At 36.9% G+C, this 23,054-nt stretch overlaps 1 protein-coding gene across 2 annotated transcripts in view; it reads right to left on the reverse strand.

Annotated features, from left to right (window-relative positions):
• The window catches only part of LRP6 (LDL receptor related protein 6), a 156,287-nt gene that overhangs the window by 57,465 nt on the left and 75,768 nt on the right, over positions 1–23,054 (reverse strand). The window contains exons 4-7 of one of the 2 annotated variants that reach the window (XM_032159641.2): positions 15,779–15,975; positions 12,726–12,857; positions 9,804–10,200; positions 8,585–8,756 (exon numbers count right to left, since the gene is read on the reverse strand). In XM_032159641.2, coding sequence (XP_032015532.1) covers positions 8,585–8,756; positions 9,804–10,200; positions 12,726–12,857; positions 15,779–15,975 — 898 coding nt within the window. Of the gene's footprint in view, positions 1–8,584; positions 8,757–9,803; positions 10,201–12,725; positions 12,858–15,778; positions 15,976–23,054 lie in introns of those variants that run through there. The other variant, XM_058442459.1, reaches the window with a different exon arrangement.

Here is a 23,054-nt window from a genome sequence, read left to right on the forward strand (position 1 = left end):
GCTCACGCCTGTAATCCCAGCACTTTGGGAGGCCAAGGAGGGCAGATCACGAGGTCAGGAGATCGAGACCAGCCTGGCTAACACGGTGAAACCCCGTCTCTACTAAAAACACACACAAAAAACTAGTCAGGCGTGGTGGCAGGTGCCTGTAGTCCCAGCTACTCGGGAGGCTGAGGCAGGAGAATGGTGTGAACCCAGGAGGTGGAGTTTGCAGTGCGCCGAGATTGCGCCACTGCACTCCAGCCCGGGCGACAGAGCGAGACTCAGTCTCAAAATAAATAAATAAATAAATAAATAAATAAATAAATAAATAAATAAATAAATAAATGCTATTATCATTTTTGTTAATATGATATAGAAAGGAATTATAAGGATCCTCCAAAGAGATTAAGGGATCACCAGCTTAAACAATATCTGACTGTGATACTTTGCATCTAAACACACAGATAATGTATTTTCCTTCACACAAAGTCCAATTTCTGAAATGTTTCCTTCCATTACTTTTGTAGAGTGACACTATTAGCAAACTGGCTTCTCCACCAAGTATTTCTCTTGTACCAGCCACACAATCTTTTTCTACTGGGCACAAGTTACCATAGTGAAATAAGAACATGTTGCTCTGTCTTAAAGAAATCACTATTCCATTTCTCATATTCCTGTAAAAGTTTTGGACAGGTTACTAGGTCTATAAATACAGTTTAAGCCCCTTATGTTTAAAATAACACAAATCCTGGCAAAAGCTTGTTTGTATATTCTGAACCCAGAACAAATGAACCACTTTAGGCAATTCCAAAAGATTACACTTATGCTTTAAAAACTGTGCCAATGTTAATTAAATCTGGCAACTCTTAAGGGTGTACTTCACTGTATTACCTCAGAGTGGTTTAATTAGTTAAACTGAAATTAGGCTTGTCACTTCTAAAATCTAACTCCAAATCTGAACCAGAGTCTCCAGTGGTTTCAGCTGCTTTGACCACACTGTGGCACATTGGTTTAACATTCTGAAATATTCTAAACCACACTGAGAATATAGGCTACAAGAGGAAATAGATGTGGGTTAACCATAGCATTATCTACACAAAGAAGTAATGGCAAATCTTCTACAGACATCACATCCAGTTTTTGAGTCATTTCATCAGCTCATTAAATGTCAAGACAGGACTGCCCATGCAATCTTGGAATGCAGCCAGTCTACTACCAAAATTGCTGCTATGCAACTCACTTGACAAGACAAGTTCAAGGAACAGATGCAGGAGGACAACCAAGCAACCACCATAAAATGTGCTAGAGTTGGAATGCTATAAAGCTCTAGAAGAGAAACTCAAATTATGCCCAAAATGAACCACTCCTCTTCTAATGTTCCAGACAATATCCAAAACAAGCAGTGAATTAAAAGCTTATACATAAGGGAGACAGATATGACTGAGGGTTGGGGAGTATATTTTTTCTGATACAACTTCATAGAACATAAAATATAATTTCACATAAATGGGATTTTAAAACATGGAATATTTATCCATGGAAATAACATTTCAATCATGCCAAATCTCACTGAGGTGACAAGTATAAAGAAATGCTTTGGACCCAGTAGGTGAAGTAAAGGGACACCACACACCTGTTAGAGAGACAGGTAAGGGCAATTACAGTGCTATATTCAAAACCTTTTAACCTATTTCAAGATACATTAAGTCTGAGTACATATAAGTGATTTTAAATATGAAAAGAATTGAAGTATCATAGTTACTCTGGGTAGTTTTATAATATTTTTTGCAAGGAATCATGCATTGAATATTAAAAACATTTGCAATTACTATGCTCTTTTTCTGTTAGAGCTAAAAATTGCTACTGTGACCAAAGCTTTCTAAAACCTGAATTACTCCAGGAAACGAAAAAATTGAGAACAGAGTTCCAGATGAAGGCATCATGATGATGAATGTCAACATCCTGGTCAATTATACTCAACTGCTTCATAAGACACTTCTGAAAGCCTCACTGTCCTGAGGCCCCGAAAACCTAATAGGGAAAAGATTAACATACCAAGAAGGGAAAACTGCCCTCTTTGCTCTCATTCTTTTTAAGCACAGCTAAAATAAATTCTTTTGTTTTTGGGGGGACAGGGTCTTGCTCTGTTGCCCAAGCTAGAGTTCAGTGGCATGATCTCAGCTCACTGCAACCTCTGCCTCCCAGACTCAAGTGATCCTCCCACCTCAGCCTCCAGGGTAGCTGGGACTACGGTTGCACACCACCATGCCTGGCTAATTTTTGCATTTTTTGTAGAGACGGGGTTTTGCCAAGTTGCCCAGGCTTGTCTCAAACTCCTGGGCTCAAGTGATCTTCCCACTTCAGCCTCCCAAGTAGCTGGGACTCCAGGAGTGCACTACCACGCCCAGCTAATTTTTATTTTCTGTAGAGCCGGGGATCTCACTATATTACCCAGGCTGGTTTCAAACTCCTAGCCTCAAGGGATCCAGGGATCCTCCCACCTCAACCCTTCCAAAGTGATGGGATTACAAGTGTGAGCCACTGTGCCCAATAATCAACTGGCAATTTTCAAACAGGAGTTCACAAATTTATTGTTATGCGATGTACCCCTGACACAAAATAACACAAAAGGCCAGCACCAGGTTTACAACTCAATGAACGTAAGTCCAAAATCCAGGTGCTCTGCTGAGTTGAGGAATCTAATGATGGAGTTTATCACTATCATTCTTCTCTGATCATATGTTATGAAGATTTGGGGAGAAATATATATTCACACTAACATACAGTACATATTGTGTGGTAAAGTAGCACATATGGGCAAATATTCAGGTATTTAAATTAATTATTTTGAATATTTCTCAAACTGAAAGTATAATCAATCTTTTTTTTTAAGCAGAGTCTTGCTCTGTTATCCATGCTGGAGTGCAGTGGCCTGATCTCAGCTCACTGCAACCTCCGCCACCCGGGTTCAAGCAATTTTCCTGCCTCAGCCTCCTAAATAGCTGGAATTACAGGCGCATGTCACCGCATTCGGCTAATTTTTGTATTTTTAGTAGAGATGGGGTTTCACCATGTTGGCCAGGCTGGTCTCGAACTCCTGGCCTCAAGTGATCAGCACACAGCCTCTCAAAGTGCTGGATTAGAGGCGTGAGCCACCGTGCCCAGCCTCAAACTGAAGGTATAATCAATTTTAAGAAACACAATGTTATAAATTGGCAAAGATTTAAAAGGAAGTACTTGTTGATACTTGTCATATTATCAGAACAGCCTTATCTCAACAATAGATTTTTTATTATAATTTTTAATGAGGAATTAATCTTACAAAGCAACAGTAAAAAAAATTATCAACAGGTTCCTATATGTTTTTAACAGTACAAAGGCTAAGATGCCAGACAAAGAAACTCCTTTAAAAACGAAGTTTGAATACTTGGGAAACAAATTTCCTTATTAGGGTATTGATGAAATAAAGGAAGTTATCATAGGAAAATGTAGCCCTGCAATTTCAGGCTTAGAATATGAAACAGAACATTCACCAAATGCCAAGTTTTCAGTACACATCCTACAAAATAATACCTTCTTTATTCAAAAGTTCTTGGTACTAAAGGTTCTAATAATCTTTGTTTCTGTTTCCCAACAAAGTCGTGCCAGGTAAAATTAGATTTCTACAAAACTAGCTATGGACATTGTATCCTCTTAAAGTAGGGAAGCTTACTCTAAGATTTAAAGCAAATACACATGTTCTTACAGTAGACATGAAAATCTCTTTTTATCTCTACTATCAGGTGTTGCTGCATTGTCAGTAGAAACTCAGAAATGAAAGTGGGGAGGAGAAACCAAAATAAAAAGTATATAACGAAAAAACAGGTCGGGCATGGTGGCTCACGCCTATAATCCCAACACTTTGGGAGGCCGAGGTGGGTGGATCATTTGAGGTCAGGAGTTCAAGGCCAGCCTGGCCAACATGGAGAAACCCCGTCTCTACTAAAAATACAAAACTTAGCCAGGTGTGGTGGCACGCGCCTGTAATCCCAGCTACTTGGGAGGCTGAGGCAGGGGTATCACTTGAGCCTGGGAGGCAGAGGTTGCAGTGAGCCGAGATCACGTCACTGCACTCCAGCCTGGGGGACAGAGTGAGACCCTGTCTCAAAAAAAAAAAAAAAAAAAAAAAGGCCGGGCACAGTGGCTCATGCCTGTAATCCCAGCACTTTGGAAAGCTGAGGCAGGCAGCTCACCAGGTCAGGAGATTGAGACCAGCCTGGCTAACATGGTGAAACCCCGTCTCTACTAAAAATACAAAAAATTAGCCGAGCGTGGTAGCAGACGCCTGTAGTCCCAGCTACTCGGGAGGCTGAGGCAGGAAAATTGTGTGAACCCAGGAGGTGGAGCTTGCATGCAGAAAGCCGAGATCGCGCCACTGCACTCCAGCCTGGGCAACAGAGCGAGACTCCATCTCAAATAAAAAATAAAATAAAATAAAATAAATAGATAAATAAAAAGAAAAGAAAAAGAAAAAAGAAACTGAGAAAAATCTAGCTATGACAATACTATTGTTTTCAATAAAACCAATGATTAGAAACATACTGATTTTGTCAATCAGTTAAATGGGTATATAACAAGAAAAGCAACCTCAAGAAAATATAAGCTAATAGTACATTCTTAATTTTACACCATGGCAAAAATGCTTTAAACCTATAAATTATCAATGATGTATCTTTGCTATTAGTAAGAAGTACTACAGGCCCTCAGTGCAACAAACGTTTTCAGCAGTAAAACCTGATCCTAACAAAAAAGGAATGCTGTTAAGAAACAAGGTTGTTCTGCCTACTGCAGGGTCATATAAAATAGAAATAAAGGCTTTTGATCTTTCCTCTATCAAAAACATGAAAATTATTCTTTCTGCGAATGCTTTAGTACTTATTATGGGAAGGCCCCACAACAATATAGTAAAAATCAGGAGGGGGGGTGGTGGCTGAAGTACTGTGCAGACAAGTAAACTAGATTTGTCCACAAAAGGCAATGAAGTCATTTCAGCATAATGAAGAACAGACATAAACAAGTACTAGCAAGCACCTTTTAAATAACACCTACAGATAGGTGGCCACTATCACCTGACAAGTAGGGAAAACAGACATACCCTCACATATATGTTATTCTATTAAAGCAGGAGCCAAATACCACAACTATCTTTTAAAAAATGTGACATCATTAGCAATGCCCTACGCTCAATCCCTCCTTCCAGAAGCTTATTATAAACCTGAGGTTAAATCTATTCATTCTTTCTACAACTCTTGTACAATATAAAAACACATCTAATACCCAGAATTCCCCATTCCTTCTCCCCATTCCTTCTCCTGGTCATCTGATGTGACCAGATGCTGGTTTCCCTAATGTAGCCAGCATCTGGTCACATCACCACTTACAAAAGAGGAAGTGAGAAGCTGATCTAAAGAATTTCCACTAAGCGAGCAGGTAGCATAAATGAATGAACACAATGAGACTTTCCCATGTGATCCACTCAAGACACATAGGTTTACTGTGTCTTACCTTGCTATATAATAATTTACCAAATAATTATCTTTTCTTTCCAAATGTACTATAAACACATATAGAACAGTGTGATCCCAAACCTTTTTTTTTTTTTTTTTTAGACAGAGTCTTGTTCTTGTACCCCAGGCTGGAATGCAATGGCATGATCTCGGCTCACTGAAACTTCTGCCTGCCGGGTTCAAGCGATTCTCCTGCCTCAGCCTCCCAAGTAGCTGGGACTACAGGTGCCCGCCACCAAGCCCAGCTAATTTTTGTATTTTTACTAGAGACAGGGTTTCACCATGTTGGCCAGGCTGGTCTTGAACTCCTGACCTCATGATCCACCCACCTCGGCCTCCCAAAGTACTGGGATTACAGGCATGAGCCACTGCGCCCGGCCAACCAAACAGACTCTTAAGTCTTTCAGAAGAGAACAGGGTTATCACAACCATAATTTGATACTCTCTTATAGTCCCAGCGAAAAGCAGCTTTCATTCTTGGGCATGACAAAAGCTAGGGAGCTTTCTAAGGAAAATGGGACTAGAAGGGAGAATGTCACCCAGAGTAGGGTTAGATCAGTATCTGGAATCAGCTGCCACTAACAAAAGGCTAGCGAATACACTTCTTGGAAAAAGAGGGATTTTTAAAATTACATATCTTTCTAAAAGTTTTCAAGTTCACGGTATTATCAAATCAAGGGAGATGAAAAGCTGGTAGTAGAATCACTACTAGTCTCAGGATGGAAAACCCCAGATTTTCTCCCCAGTTATGCAAGACTAATTTAGACGAAGAGCTGCACTCTTTGTTTAGTTTGCCAAATATCAGATTTTACATCAACATAAGAAGAGAATAAATAACTATATGCTCTATTTCCTAGACGTGCCTATGTAAATAAAATGACAAAGGCTCTGATGTCCTAATAGTGAAAACTCATCAGAATCTCCAGGGGAAATTATAAAGGGAGGTCTTCATGTATACAGAAGTAAATTTACCACAAACATCAATCTATAAAAAGGGGACAAAAAACAAACAGCAGTTGTGTTCCAGCAAACCTAGAAGGAGAAAGATGGATCTAAAAATAAGATTAATGGGCAACAGAGCCTTTGCAGATTAAAAGAATGAATGAATGAAGGAACAAATGAATGAACGAATGGATGAATGAAAAAAATTAAAAACAGGTTTAAGGATGCTGGTACCATACAGGGAAGAAGGAAAGAAGGGGTGAGGGAGCCAATGACACCACTGTATGTATGTGTCTGTATGTGTATATATATATGCATAGCTCAAGAAAACATAACAAAGAGGCCAGAAAGGGAATTCTAATTCTAAAATCTACTGCGCTCACTGCAAACTAGGAAAATAAATCCTATTTAATCAATGTTATGTATTGCTTATATAAAGTGTATTAATTTTTATTCTTAAAGACTTGGAACCTCTATAAATTGTAATGTCTTTATCTGAATCCCTTCTGAACTATTTGTTATTCTGAACAAATTTCTGTATCTAAAGTATTATACCTAAAGTGGGGAAAATAAGACTTGAAATATTCCCAGTAACAAACAAATGATTTTATTTTCAGGCTAATCAGTCAGTTATAGCAGGCTAAGATGGGCAAAACAAAACATGGAATTTAAAAAACCCTAGGTGATAATAAATTGAGTGCATTCCCTTATGTAAATTTTCTTGCTACAGATATTCTTCTAAAACTTAGGGGCTTTAAACCGTTTTCCTAAGCGTACTCATACCTATACACTCATGTATAGTTCATAATCCACAGGTGTGAACTAGATGGGATTAGGTAGGCAATCGATATTCAAGCAGACCAAAATGAAGCTAAAAGCCTGTCTGAAACATGAACCCATAACCTTTGTCTCATTAGCAATGCACTCCAACTGTTAAAAGATTCAAACATCAACTTGGATTTGAAAAGAGTGGGAGGCAGTGAAATACCAACAGGGAGAAAATTTATGGAGTCTATGTAAAATTTTCTATTAATGAAAACCAGCTGCAAGAACAACAGATGCCGTTTTCAGTATTTGAGCCTGGTGGAATACTAACGGGGTTTCTTCCATTCCAAGTTTCCATTTTGGAAGCAAGGCCCTTTAAGTCATTATTCCCTCAGAATCATGGGCACTCTACAGAATACCTTTCTAAAACAACTGTTCTAGAGTCTGAATTTTCTGTCCATTAGATGTGTACAGTGTCTCTCTGAAGAGCCATTTAAAGCCATCCTTGTATGAGAAGTTTCCCCCAAAGGAAAATTGAGAGCTAACTCTGTTCTATCTATGTGATCCATAAGACCTGTAGCAAAGTCTACTTCAAAGCTGTTAATTTTAGACTTAACACCAATATCAGGGATATATGCCACTAACAAAACATTGTGATAAAATATTAATCACTGATTATTTTCACCATAATCCATTTGATTGCCACAGACTTAATTCTACCACTTGGTAAATATTTTTTCCCAAGCTTTGGTTAATTAGTCTTGTTCCCACACAGCCCATAAATCAATTTTAAAATTGTTTGCATGTAACCATCATAATATTTAATATAGTCTACCATCTGTCCCAACACCAGTAACAGCAATAAAAGATATAGATAGATAGATAGATAGATAGATAGATAGATAGATAGATAGATAGATAGATAATAGATAGATAGATAGATAGATAGATAGATAGATAGATAGATAGATATGGGCCTTGTTTTCCTAACTTAGGATAGCCAGTTCTTCCAGAATAGATCTTACATAATTTTGGTTTGCAGAAATTGCCCCTAGGAAATTCAGGCAGTGGCTTTACCCAAAATGAGGAAAATCAATTACACAAGCTTTTAAGACTAGAAACTGATCAGCAGCCATTTCTCATACCAATACATCTCTCCATCCTAGGATTATGTGGAAGAGAATATATTATCCCTAGAATCATGAAGGTTGAGTAAAACTTCTGTAAAAGGTACCTTTGGCACCCCAGACAACTGTTAAGAAGAAAGAATATCTGTACTCAAATTATTATATTGTCAACTCAAAACCCATTATAAAAGTGACTTGAAAATGAAAAAGCAAAAAACAAACCTCAATCTTGTCTGTTTTGGCATCTCCCCAGTATATTTTGCCTTCATCATAATCCAAGGCTAAACCATTTGGCCAACCAAGAGAAGTGTTAACCAATATTACACGGTCAGAACCATCCAGAGCTGCTTGCTCAATTTTCGGAATTTCTCCCCAGTCAGTCCAATACATGTACCTATAGAAGTATACAAAAAAATGAGCTAAAAATAGATAATAAAATGTAACTTGCAGATATTCTAAAGGTGGGATCCACCCCTCCTATTACACTGGTATCATCAGTTAATGCCAAGGAAGGGAAAAAAAAAAAATATGAAGAGTGTGTTTAAGACATTTATCCCAGCAGTATATAAGATTGTGGGAAATTTTCAGATCAAACAGCGTGTTCTAGGGCCAGTCCTGAAAATGCCTCCCAATAATGCGATTACAGTTTTACTTGTTTTTTTTTAATATTTTGTGTGCCCTTTTCCATGAACTTTCTCTTTTCCTTGATGGCCTGTCATCTCTGACACAAAAGGCTTATCCCAGCAGTATTAGTCAGATGGCAAACTGAATTCTCAAAATATAACTGTTTCTTCCTGCAGTGCTAAGTGATTCTTATGGCTCCTAGATGTTTAGATGGCTCTAAGGCATTGGTATATACTGAGGTGTAACTTGTCACTATGCTTGTCCTCAGAATAAATCTCAAAGTAACAATAAAATTGTTGAGTATGTAAAAAGTTGTACTTCCCTGGACTATGACCAGGGTGGCATGGCAAAACAAAACAAACAACAACAACAAACTAGAAGTAAAGCTGCATGGGCTGACAAAGTTTTGGAAATCAAGTCATTCATGTATTTAGGGAAATAAAAGTAAGCTATATTCTTACTATAAAGTACTGAAAATGGAATTAAAGCTTCTAGGGGAAGGGAAAGAGTTCTGAAAACAATTTCTTTCCACATTTTTCATGGTAATGATGCAATCCGAGCAAAATCTGCAGACAACACCCAAAGTCAGCAAACATGGACTTAATTTAGAAAGAAAAAATATCTAAGACATCCAAGGCAAAAAACTAGCAATTTTTAAACTTGAGATTGTATTCTAATCACCATATCCTAAAAATAGCCATTAAAGAGCTGTTTACTGGAAACCAATATATATGTCATGTTATCTTAGTCAATGTTTTTAGGAACCTGTGAAAAAGAGAAACACCACACAGAATTTACTATCAGTAGAGCTTCTTACCCAACCATGGGATCTAACACAATAGCCCGGGGTTCCTCTAAGTCCTCTGATATCAAGATCTTCCTCATGGTCCCATTGAGCCTTGTCACTTCTATTCGATCAGTGCCAGTGTCTGTCCAATAAAGATTTCGTGCAACCCAGTCCACAGCAATACCATCAGGATGGGCAATTTGAGCAGTGACCACAAACTGACTGCCAGATCCATCTATAAATGAACGACGTATGGCCCTCACTTCATCATCAGTCCAGTAGATGTAGCCTTCCACAGGATCGTAATCTATGGCAATGGCATGACGGATGTCTTCTAACTGCAGAACAATGTCTGTAAAATCTGGTGTATCCAAAGAAATGCGTCTCAAGTCTGTCCTTCGAGCTAAAAGCAATAATTCTGTGGCACCTAGAACAAGAAAGTGAAATGAAGAACAGTTTGAAACCCAGAGGTAAAATTTACCTGCTCTAGATAAAGAATCAAGAACTGAAAAATAAATATAAAATATACATAAATTAACACAAAAGGATATGAGCTCTCTTTAGAGTGGAAATGGAAAGTAATACAGTGAAATAGGAAGAGTCTACTCTGAGGTCAAGCTGTTTAATGGCTAACTCTCCAAATTAAGTTGTGATACACTCTATGGTTTCACTGGAATTAATCCAGCTATTTAAAACTGCAATGAATAATGACTATGTAATGACTAAGAAGCTAAGTAGCTGAGTATTAAAGGAGAAGGAGATGTAGGATATAGATCCTTTGTTCAAGAAGCGTTTTTTTAAGATAAAGAAATTTAGGGCAAGAATCTTTGTGGTTGATAGGAATGTTCTAAAATTGGATTGTGGTGATAACTGCATAACTCTGTAAATGTACTAAAAAGTCACTGAGTTGTACATTTAAAAAATGGATGGATTTTATATAAGTTACATCTCAGTAAAACTGTCTTAACAAAGAGAAATACAGGGCAATACCTCACAGAATTGAGGACAAAGCAAGCTATGGAGAAGCAAACAGCTGCAATGGAGGGAAGGAACCAGATAAACATAACACAGTGGTTAAGAGTTGTGGATCCAATATAATTTGATTCAAGAAACTACACAAACTTTGGGAAAATATCTAATCTCGCTAAGCCTGGTTTCCCCATCTATACCCTGTAAGGTTGCTGTAAGGATTAAAGGAGATACATCTAAAACTCAGGAAGGTACTGAACATTTAAGTACTCAAGAAATATTAACTAATACTTACCAATATTATTAAAAAATAAAGATTTTCAGATTTTTATTTCACTGAATTTTAAATTAGGTTTATTTATGAACTGTTTAAAGCCCAAGTCCCAAATATTTAACCACATAACCAAGAATGAAGATACTGAGCTCAATCTTTTTTCATTTTAAATGTTCAAGTAAACCACCAGCAAAAAATCATCTAACTATAAGAAACTAATAAAAGACAGTAAGCAAATTGACAACTGAAAGAACAAGAAAAGATTCCCAGCTAAATAAATGAGTCCAAAACAAAATACTGGCATATAAACTTCAAGAATCAATCTGTAATTACAAGTCAAAAAACTGAGAAGAGGAGTGAAGGCTCTCAATATCAGCTCTTTCACTCTAGAGCTAATTATAAATGAATTCCAACTTGAAGAAAATACAGCCCAAATGCCACTGCAGGAACCAAGTAGGAATAACTTTGTACAATTCACTGCCCCGGCTAACAACCAAAAGGAGCCAGCCTAGAACTTCACAAAGAAGTCACAGAGCTGTTAATTTGAGCAAGGTGATCAAAACAGAACAGTTAACTTAAGGCTACTACATGCCAAATGCACATATGAAATTCAAAACTGGTTAAATATGTACACTTGCACTGCTGTGAGGGAGTAGATAGACCATTATTGCTAAAACAAATCCTCTGTTTTAAAGTCAGGCTACATTTTTAAAGAAAAAAGCAACATTACAAAAACCTTTTGTTTTAAATTGAAACCAAATTGTTGTCTGCCATGGAAACCATTTGACAAGAGTCAGCCAGCTTCACCTTTTACTATGAGGATAATTTATCAATGCCAAGTCATAACAAACATCCCGTACACAGACTCAATTCCATCTCTCTGACTCCCTGGCCCCCTTGCCAGGGATTCTAACGCACTCCAAAACACAGGCTTCTGCTTTTCAGAGTTAGATAAAGAAGCCACAGCTAAATACAACAATTTTCTTACCAGGTCTTGCTGGTTGCTAGAGAACCAGATGGTGATCCATAGGGGTGAGAATGAAGAATAACATTCTCATTAAGAAGAAAAATAGAAGAACTGGTGTTCTTCCAAACTGGAAGTCCCTTAAAATGCCCTAAATCAGTGTACTTTCTCCACATGCCCTCTTTCTATAGGGAATTAAGAGTAAGGAGAAGAGGCAAAGTGTGTTTCTTAAGTATAAAAAGAAGTTGTTTTAAATATGGATTTTTTTTCCTAGCTCTGAAAGCATCTCTCTGTTGTTAAAAAGCAATTTAAAATATCCTTAAATAATTTGTTATAAAATATATCTCATGGTATTCTTTGTAGCTAAAAGTTTAATAAACATACTTTCTCTCACAGAGGTTCTTTATTCACAAACGCTACCTGTTAAAAGTATATCCTTTATGAGAATACTCATTTCCATAGTTATCAACTGTGATATCAATGACCATGAGATTTGACAGAAAAGATACAACATGTAACTTTTTTCAAAAATATGTTATTTAAAAAGCTAAAATAATTTATAAAATAGCATTCAAGTGATGCCATACAACAAAACACTCCTATTCTATAACCATGTGTGAAGACTGTGAAATTAAGTGACTGGTCTCCCAAAGCAGTGTAACCTAGAGAGCTGATTATAGAGAAAACAAACCATGAAGAATTCCAATAGTTATAAAATTTTTCATTTTGGATAATATCTTCTTACCATCTTTGCAGGTTTTTCCATTCTCCAGGAGTTTGACCCCAGTGGGGCAAGCACACTGATAAAAAGGCTTGACTGGAGACATCAAACACAAATGGGAACAACCCCCATTGTCAATTCCACATGGATTTGTGGCTGTCAAATATAAATCACATTGATTAATACCAATGATTACTAAGTACACAAAGGTTAACAACCATAACATGAACAACTGTGATAAGCCAAAATTATTACCAAATGTCATGCAGGTGCTTGACTATCAAACCATCTGCAAAGACGGGAATTAATCAGTGTGAATTTACTTAGTATTTTGTATCCAAAGAGGAATACACAACAGGTAAAGCAGGAGATCCCTGCCCTAAAAGAGGTTACAATTTAGTCAGTTAAACAAAATTAACAAAAAGTAAAACTTAAAAAAAAAAAAAAAAAACAATAAAACTAAGTGCTATTTTGCATATTATAGACAATAAGTATAGAGTCAAAGGGAAAAAAACCACTGAGGTTTAAAGAATTGAAGAAGAGCTTTGTGGAGTATACAGCACAGCAGCCTTCAAGGATAGGAAGGATAGATGAAGAGGACATTTCAAGTATGGTAAAGCTATCTGAATAAAACTTTGGGGGCTATAAACTGGGTAAGATAATAAGGTGAACAGTATAACTGGAGGTTAAGGTTTCTACTGACTAATAGGAACTAAAGCTGAATGAATACAAAGAATGGGAATAGATTAAAGTGAAGGACACTGAAAGCCAAGAAAAGTAATTATGTTGAAAAGTCATATGCCTAGGGAAGATTAACATAGAAGGGATAAGCAGAAAAAAGGGGAAAATGAAAATCAGAGAAAACTAATTAGCAAACTTTGGAAATTATGGAAAGGGATATGTCCAAACAATACTCACAGAAAAAAATCAACATAAGATGGAGACCAGTGGAACATGAAAGATAAAAGTAACCAACATGAAAGATAACTGCAAATTCTCAAATTAGTAAAACATAAAGGACCAACAATGCCATTTAAAAAGAAAAACAGGAGGCCAGGCACGGTGGCTCGTGACTATAATCCCAGCACTTTGGGAGGCCAAGGCGCGTGGATCACTTGAGCCCAGGAGTTTGAGACCAGCCTGGGTCACCAACATGGTGAGACCCTACCTCTATAAAAAATACTAAAATTAGCCAGGTGTGGTGGCATATGCCTGTAGTCCCAGCTACTCAGGGAGCTGAGGTGGGAAGATCCCTTGAGCCTAGAAGTTTGAGGCTGCAGGGAGTCGTGATCACATAAACGCATGACAGAGCAAGACTCCATCTCAAAAAACAAACAAAAAACAGGGAAAATTCTCTTTTGAGGGCTATGAAGAATAAAAAAATTCATACAAGTGACTGAACGTTTTCTTTCGTACAGAAGAGTAACACATATACTTAAAAACATTTTTATGGGCTCATGATCATCAGATTCCAACATAACACTTTCAATATTTGATTATCTCCCCCTAAATGGAGAGAGCTAATATAAAGCAACACATGTTGCAAAATCTCTTCATTTTTGGCTATGTAATAAAATCTGAAATACACTCAGACAGATGCCAGACATTTATTTACACAAAAGTGCCAAACCCTTAACATTCTCATATTCCTTTTAAACCTAATTCCAGTCGTCTCTCACAAGTTCTCAGCAGTCATTGCCCAAGTCATTGTAAAGGCTGACCAAACATAGAACCAAAACTAAGGAAAACAAGGTGGGAGCAGTACACAGAAAAGTTTAAGTAGGTATTTTATTTAGCAAGCTGAGGTTCTTAAATTCAAATACATTCTAGATTAACGGAGTTTTCATTTAAAAAGAAGAGGGGGTTTTTTGTGTGCGTGTGTGTGTTTTTTTTTTTTTTTTGAGACATAATTTCATTCTTGTTGCCCAGGCTGAAGTGCAATGGTGCGATCTTGGCTCACTGCAACCTCCGCCTCCCGGGTTCAAGCGATTCTCCTTCCAAAGTTTGCTAATTAGTTTTCTCTGATTTTCATTTTCCCCTTTTTTCTGCTTATCCCTTCTATGTTAATCTTCCCAAGGCATATGACTTTTCAACATAATTACTTTTCTTGGCTTTCAGCGTCCTTCACTTTAATCTATTCCCATTCTTTGTATTCATTCAGCTTTAGTCTAATATTTTTGTCATTTTAGTAGAGACAGGGTTTCACCATGTTGGTCAGGCTGGTCTCAAACTCCTGACCTCAAGTGATCCACCTGCTTCGGCCTCCCAAAATGTGGGATTACAGGCATGAGCCACCGCGTCTGGCCCAAGAGTTTGTTTTTTAAACACACATCAACACATTCAACTACATATTGAAAGAAATAATATGAACAAAAAAATTCATTTGTGTATAAGCCTAGCATATAAGCTATCTCAATTTTTAAATTATCTCTCTCTTCTCCGCCTCTAAAACTGCTGACGCAAAAAGACTGAGGTGGTCTGTAGTGACAGGCTACAAATGGTCTAGGCTATTGCCTAACCTGAATTATATTTTTACATTTTCCCTTTTTGTTTGAGCAAAGTCTCGCTCTGTTGCCCAGGCTGGAGTGCAGTGGCACAATCTTGGCTCACTGCAATCTCCACCTCCCGGGTTCAAGTGACACTCCTGACTCAGCCTCCCAAGTGGCTGGGACTACAGGTGCACACCACCACACCCCATTAATTTTTGTATTTTTTAGTAGAGACAGGGTTTCACGATGTTGGCCAGGCTGGTCTCAAACTCCTGACCTCATGTGATCTGCCTGCTTCGGTCTCCCAAAGTGCTGGGATTTTAACTCTTTTTTTTTTTTTTTTTTAGATGGAGTCTTGCCGTCTCCCAGGCTGGAGTGCAATGGCGCAATCTCAGCTCACTGCAACCTCGGCCTCCCGAGTTCAAGTGATTCTCTTGCCTCAGCCTCCCAAGCAGGATTTTAACTCTTTTTTATTCCCGCCAACTATCTTTGGATATGCCCTCCCTCCTCCTGATCCTCACTAAAGCCAGACATTAGAGTGCTACAAAGCTGTTCCAACTTGCAATTTAAAAATCAAGGATCACTTACCATTTGGCTGCCTCTGTTGGCTGAAGGCATGTATATCCATGGGAGAGAAGATGTTAGAATGGATTTCACGCAGACCCTCACCAGTATACTTGTTGCAAGCCAAAATGGAGTGTGTGCTCCAGTCAGTCCAGTACAATATGTCCTCAAATAATGTCAAGGCAAAAGGATGTGGAAGGGAACCTTTAACCACTGCCTGCCTATTTAACACAAAGAGAAAAATTTAAACTTATTTCTAAATTTTCTTCTTCTATCATAACGTCACCTCTCCCATTAAAATGATCTTAGTTCACATTAACACATAAAAATTTTGAGTAATACATACCATTAGGTCAAATACACCTATAAAAATAATTTACATAATGAATTCATATATATTTTTAAGGTATCCAAAAGCCCCAAACAAGCACTTGGGAATAGTCCCTAACTTGGCAGCGGGCCTCAAGTTCAGTACAAGACACCCGGGAGAGAGAGAGCACTGCTTTTTCATTGTTTGCACTGCTGTCAAATCCTACTCTTCAACTACCATCTCTGGACTCACAGCTTCCATCCTTTCACATAATTCATGTCTTCAGACAGAGAAAGGTAAGCAACGAGAAAAATCACAGGGGTTACAGTTGGCACTGAAGTAGATTTATATCAGCAATAGGTTTTTTCCTTCTTGATGTGGAAGAACAAAGAACCTGAGCCTGTTTTGTCCACCACTTCTTATGGTTTTGATAACTGAGAATGAAACATAAACATGAGGCCACAATGGCATGCAGGTAGCACTCTCCCTGCAAACCCCAGTCTAGCTCCAGCAAATGATCATCTTAGCTGGCTTTTCCCTATATTCAGGCAGCCAAAAAGAAGTCCTGTTAGTGGTAGAATATGTTCATGAGACAAACCAGATCCAAAATTTTCACAAGCAATACATACTTTTTAAAAGGAAAAGTAGACAGGTTAGTACTTAAGGCAAAGAACTTTGTAGAGTATCAGAGAGAGTTATAGAATAAACAAATGCTCTGGAATAATGAACAAATCGCGTTTTGAGTCAAAATAATATTCAAGAAAATACATGTTTTGATATTTTCACAAATCCAAGTTTCCCAATAGCCCACCCAGGAGGCAGAGATGGGCAGAGAGGGAGGAAGGGAAAGAAAAATGAAGGGAAAAGGGAAGGGAAAACATAAGCTACTGAAGAGAAATTAAAAGTATCATATATCTTAAGGAAGATGATTCAATTTTCAGGTCCTTGAGGTTAACTGATGATTTCTACTATCTAACAGACTACCAGTATATTAAATTAAAAGCAATTAAGATCATTTTTATGTGTAAGCAGGATTACCACCTGTGATTGCACATGGAATGGTCTTAGTCTAAAGCATTATAAATTCAGACAAGATACCTGCACTGCCAACCCATATCACCAGTTTTCTCATTTTCCTTAATCCTCTCTTCCCTAAGTAAAAAGCTTACTTACTATTCCTTCTCATTTCCCAAAGAGAACTGTCACAATACCTTCTCCTAAAGTGCTTTCTTCCACTTTTTAAATGGACAGTTTTATTAAATTTACTAAAGAGACTATATTATTTACAGGGTGATGGCACAGTTTACGTTCAATTTTAAACAGGCCTGTATACTTCACACTAAAGTCTTCCAAAATTCATGGTGGAAACAGAGAGAGAACTGAGAAAGCTGCCAAAAAAGACAAGTAACACAAATGAAAAAGAGTAGTTAAAACTAAGTTACTTGGCATTTCACCATCTTAAAGAACTGCTTTGAAAAACTCGAGGAAAAAAAAAGCCTTCAAAAAGTTTTGTATATCATTATGTGAAAAGTTGAAATTCACTCTACTGAACTAAACATAGGAAAATAAACATATGGAAAAGGCAAAATCCCCAAAAGCTATATTCATTTTATAGATTAATTGAATGTATAAACTTAGAAATCAGAGGTAAGCTTAAATCCCCCCTTGACACTTATTACTGACACCATTTCTGCAAGTTTTATTTCTTCATCTGTCAGCGGAAGGTAATAATCTATCCTCACTGAGTTACTGTGAAGACTAAATAACATATGCAAAAGCCATTCAGCACTATGCTTGCTACTTAATACTTTCATTAATGATTCCTCAATTTTAAGACACATATTTTCAATATTTTAACATTTCTGATATAAGGGTAATATTTACAATGTGAACATTTCATGTGGTAGTTTTTAAAATCAGTAAGTTCTTAAAATCAATGGCTTATTAGAATCAGTAAATACTATACTAATATTAATTTTTTTTTTTGAGACAGAGTCTTGTTCTTATCACCCAGGATGGAGTGCAGTGGCGTGATCCTGGCTCACTGCAACCTCCGCCTCCAGGGTTCAAGCGATTCCCCTGCCTCAGCCTCCCAGTAGCTGGGATTACAGGCATGCACCACCATGCCTGGCTAATTTTGTATTTTTAGTAGAGATGGGGTTTCACCATGTTGACCAGGCTGGTCTCAAACTCCTGACCTCAGGTGATCTGCCCACCTTGGCCTCCTAAAATGCTGGGATTACAGGCGTGAGCCACCGCACCCCGCCCTAACATTAAATTTAAATGTCACTTTCTTCTCATAGCCATTCTTAATTTCCTCCCGCCACAAGCCAAGTTAGTTTTCTTTCTCTATGTTCTCATAACACTTAGTGAACTGTTTTATAACTGTTTACCTATCCAACAACTCTATAACAGATAATCTTTCTGAGAGTAGGACTCTAGCTTATTTATATACCAAGGATCCCACACAAGGGTAAGGTGCACAAATTAGGTAGACTTACTAAACACTCTGGGGATGCTTGATAAAATTAAATGTTTTTAAGAAAATACATAATTAACAGAGCTGAACAAAAGGCAGAACTAAGAACACTATCATGCAAGGGTGATATAAGGATTTGTCCAGCCAACTATGACTTGTTCCTGAAAGTAGGGATAACCACACAGAGTATTCCCCTTTCTTCTCTCTGGCTGAGATTACCAAGTAAGCCTACCTCCTGATCCCCATCTGGAAACACAAGTTACTTCAAGGAGGAGTTGATCGTGGCTGCTAAGAACCAAGGTGGCAGGTAAGATCCAAGCCTAGTTCCTCCATAGTAGGTCACAACAATAACAGAAACTAAAAAATGGATCACCACACTGGAGACCACAGAAAAGAAACCGAGACTCCCCCCAACCTCACTGAAGTTTTCATATAGTGTTTGCAATCTCTGAGCATCATCTCCTGCCTATGTCTGCCACATTCTGCAACTTACTGATAAAGCTCACCACTGCCAATACCTACCAGGCACCTCTTGCTAGCTCTTTGAGATTCTTTGGACTTTGCAAGGTGGTTCTTTTGAACTCTGCACCAACTGGACTTATCCTTTATAAAACACCTGCATGCCCTCATTTAGTTTTTGTTTCTGGACCTCCTCCCAGATAGTCATCTTCTGCTCCTCTCTCAGAACTGCCCACTTGTGTGAGTAATAAATCTTTCTTTAATCATACCACAGGACCGCTGTCATGAGTTCTGACATCTGAACTTAACCTTGGAAGGAAGCTTCCCTTCACCACAGTGAGGCTGTAATAGTATCTAAGAAGACAACATCAGCAGTGATGGCAAAGCTTTTGAAAAATCTCTATGAATCCTCCACGTGAAAACAGAGAACAACTAGGTAATTAACCCCAAACCCCATGGACAACATTCACAACAAAGCTAGGTAAAACCCAGGATACAAAATGGTACAGAAAACTACCAACAGCCATTAAGATATGACTGATATCGGCACCTCTGCAGGATGTGAGAAAGAAACAATAGGACATCTGGCAGGACAGAACACATAAAACAGACAACACTGGAAAGCTTAGTAGACCAATCCGAGAACAGCAACCAGCTATGAGGCGTTCTGGCCACTTTAAGAGTAAGTGAATACAATGAACTCATCGTCAGGCACTGAAAGGTCTAGCACTGTACTTTAACCTCTTGTGAACTCTCAAAATTGTCCTTCCTGGGCTCCCTTCCAGACAAAGCGTCATACTGAAGAGAAATCCCTGGGAGCAGACTGGAAAGTATGCATGATTGGTACAGGAGAACAATGGAAAAATAAGGTACAGAAAAAAGCAGAAGAAGGAAAGTGGGAGAGCCAGAAAATCCAGAAAGCTAGCTGTCATTATTTTTTAAACACATACACATAGACATGAGAGTTCTGTGAAACTGGAAAACTTATGAACTCTGCCTTCTTCTAAATGCTCAAGCAAAACAGTTTCACCTGAAAATAAGAAAACAGATTACTAACGTCAAATCCCATTAATAAGTTAATATTAAAAATAAGAAAAGGATAAAGTGAAGAATAACATCCCTACAGACAATAAAAGTATGCTAGAAAGATATAGAAATAGAACAAATTAAACTGATAACTTATTTCAAAACAGTCAAAGTATTTAAAATAAGATACTAGTCATAAATGAACAACACAAATTAGAATCAGATAACTCAGAAGTGAGGTGACAGAACTTGATGAAAGAATGAGAGATACAAAAATACATCATTTCAGAAATGAAGTCTAAGAAATACGAATGAATAAACATAATGCATAAAGAAAAAATAGTGAAAAGGAAGAAATATTACAGAATAGAAAAAATATTTTTAAAAAATAAAATATTTGAAGGACAAAGGACAAGGAAGAGAACAGAACTATACTGGAACAAGGAAATGACTCCAGATGGTAACTTGAACCCTCAGGAAAAATGAAGAATACCAGAAATAGTAAATATGCAGGTTAATACAAAAACTCTATAAATAATGTTTTCTCTTTTTCCTTTAACCTTTTTAACAGACATAAGATTGTATAAAGCAGTAAGTATAACCCTGTGTTAGATATAATAGAAATGTACTATAAATGACAATAATAGCACAAAGGATAGGAGAGAGAATGGAGATATACTTAGAGTAAAATATATGCACTTTACATAAGTTAATATTACCACAAAGTAGACTTTGACAAAATGCATGTTGCAATCCCTAAAATAATTACCTTTAAAATCCCAAAAATACAGTTTAAAATTATCATCCAAGGAATCAAAATGACACACCAGAAAATATCTACTTAATGCAAAGGACAAAGGAACAAAGATGACGTAAGATAATTAAAAAAAAAAAACAAAACACCAAAATGTCAGACATAAGCCCAACCATATCATTAATGACATTCAATGTGAATAAACACACAATCAAAAGGCAAAGGCTGTTAGACTGAATAAAACAAAGGTTACACTATATGCTGTTTATAAAAGACACATTTTACATTCAAAGATACAATACATTGAAAAGAAAAGGTTACAGTAAACAGTAACCATAAGAGAGCTGGAGCAGTTCTATCAGACAAAATAGATTTTAAGTATAAAAAGGTAACTAGAGATACAGAGGCAGGTTTTATGAGAAAGAGTCATCAGGAAGTTACAATTAGAAACATACACGTACCTAAAAACAGAGCCCCAGAACAAATGAAGCAAAAACTGACAGAAATCAAAGGAAAAATAGGCAGTTCAACAACATAGTTGGAGAGCTCAACACCCTATTCTCACTAAAGGAAAGAACAACTAGATAGAGAATTACCAAGGATACAGAAAATTTGAACATTATTAACCAACTTAACCTACTATCTACAGAACATTCCATGCAACAACAGAATACACAATCTTTTCATGTACACGTGGAACTTTCTCCAGGACACCACATGCTAGGAGACAGAATTAATCTTAAAAGACTGAACTCATATAAAATAAAAAGACTGAACTCATATAAAATATACTACTATCTGACCATAATGAAATTCATCAAGAAATCAACAGAAGAAAATTTGGGAAATCAAATTATTTTCTAAATTTTTGAAATTTCTTTCTCAATTTCCTCTAAATCAGCAATGAGTCAAGGAAGAAATTACAACAAAAGTTTTTGAATATTCTGAGCTAAAAGAAAATGAAAATACAAAATATGGAAATGTATATAGAATACTAATGCCTATATTAGAAAAGGAGAGAGATCACAAATCAATTATTTATGATTTAACCTTAAGACACTGGAAGAAGAAGAGTAAATTAAATCCAAAGCAAGCCTAAGGAAGAAAATAAAAACATTAGGGCTTAAAAAAAAAAAAGGCAATGAAACAGAAAACAGAAAAACAATAAAGGGGGGAAATGAATAAAACCAGAAGCTGGTTATTCTTTGAAAAGATCCACCAAATTGACAACCCTTTAGTGCTAGACTGACCAAAAAAAAAGATGCAAATTGTGAAAACTGTGAACAAAGTGAATGAAAGAGAAACACTGCCTTACACAAACTAAAAGAATTATTAGGAAATACCATTAACAACTTTATGCCAACAAATTAGACAAATTTATGAAACAAAAATATTCCTGGAAAAAAAACCAAATTACTAACTGACTCAAGAAGAAACAGAAAATCTGATAGATCTACAACAAACAAGGAAATTGAATTCGTAATTAATATCTTCCCAAAAAGAAATCCCCATGCCCAGATGGTTTCGGTGGTGAATTCTACCAAATATTTGTAGGAAAAATTGTATCAACTGGTCACACACTCTTCCAGAAAACAAAGAAAGAGGAAATATCTTCCAACTCTGAGGGTGATATTATGCTAATCTCAAAACCAAATAAACACAAGAAAAACTATGGATTAATATCCTTCACTATTAAAGACATAAAAATCCTCAACAGATAGCAAACCAAATCTAACAACATTTCAAAAGAAGTAGAACTTATCCCAGAAATGCAAGATTGGTTTAACAACTGAAAACCAATTACTGAAATTCACCATGTTCATAAAATAAAGAATAAAACCACATAATCATTTCCACAGACGCAGAAAAAGGGCTGGACAAAATCCAGTAATTATTTATGGTAAAACTGTCCATGAACTAGGAATAGAAAGGAACTTCCTCAACCTGATAAAAATCCCTTTATTAAAAAAACCTACAGGTAATATCATGCTCAAGACTATTTTTAATCTTTTTTTAAAAAATAAAGCCAATACAAAGAAAAGCATAAAAAACAAACATATAGCTTAACAAGTTACTATAAGGCAAACACTCTTGTAACCATGAATTCACCCAGATGAAGGAAAAAAACTTGATCTGGGTGAATCACCCAGACGACTTCAAAAGGCCCTCCTGTCCCAATCCCTCCCTCTCCACAGAAGTAACAATTATTCTGATTTTCTATTAGTCACTTTCTTGCCTTTATAGTTTTATTGCTTTTTGTAAGTGTGCATCC

Source organism: Hylobates moloch, unplaced genomic scaffold (assembly GCF_009828535.3).
Source record: "Hylobates moloch isolate HMO894 unplaced genomic scaffold, HMol_V3 SCAFFOLD_8, whole genome shotgun sequence".
Lineage (NCBI taxonomy): Eukaryota > Metazoa > Chordata > Mammalia > Primates > Hylobatidae > Hylobates > Hylobates moloch.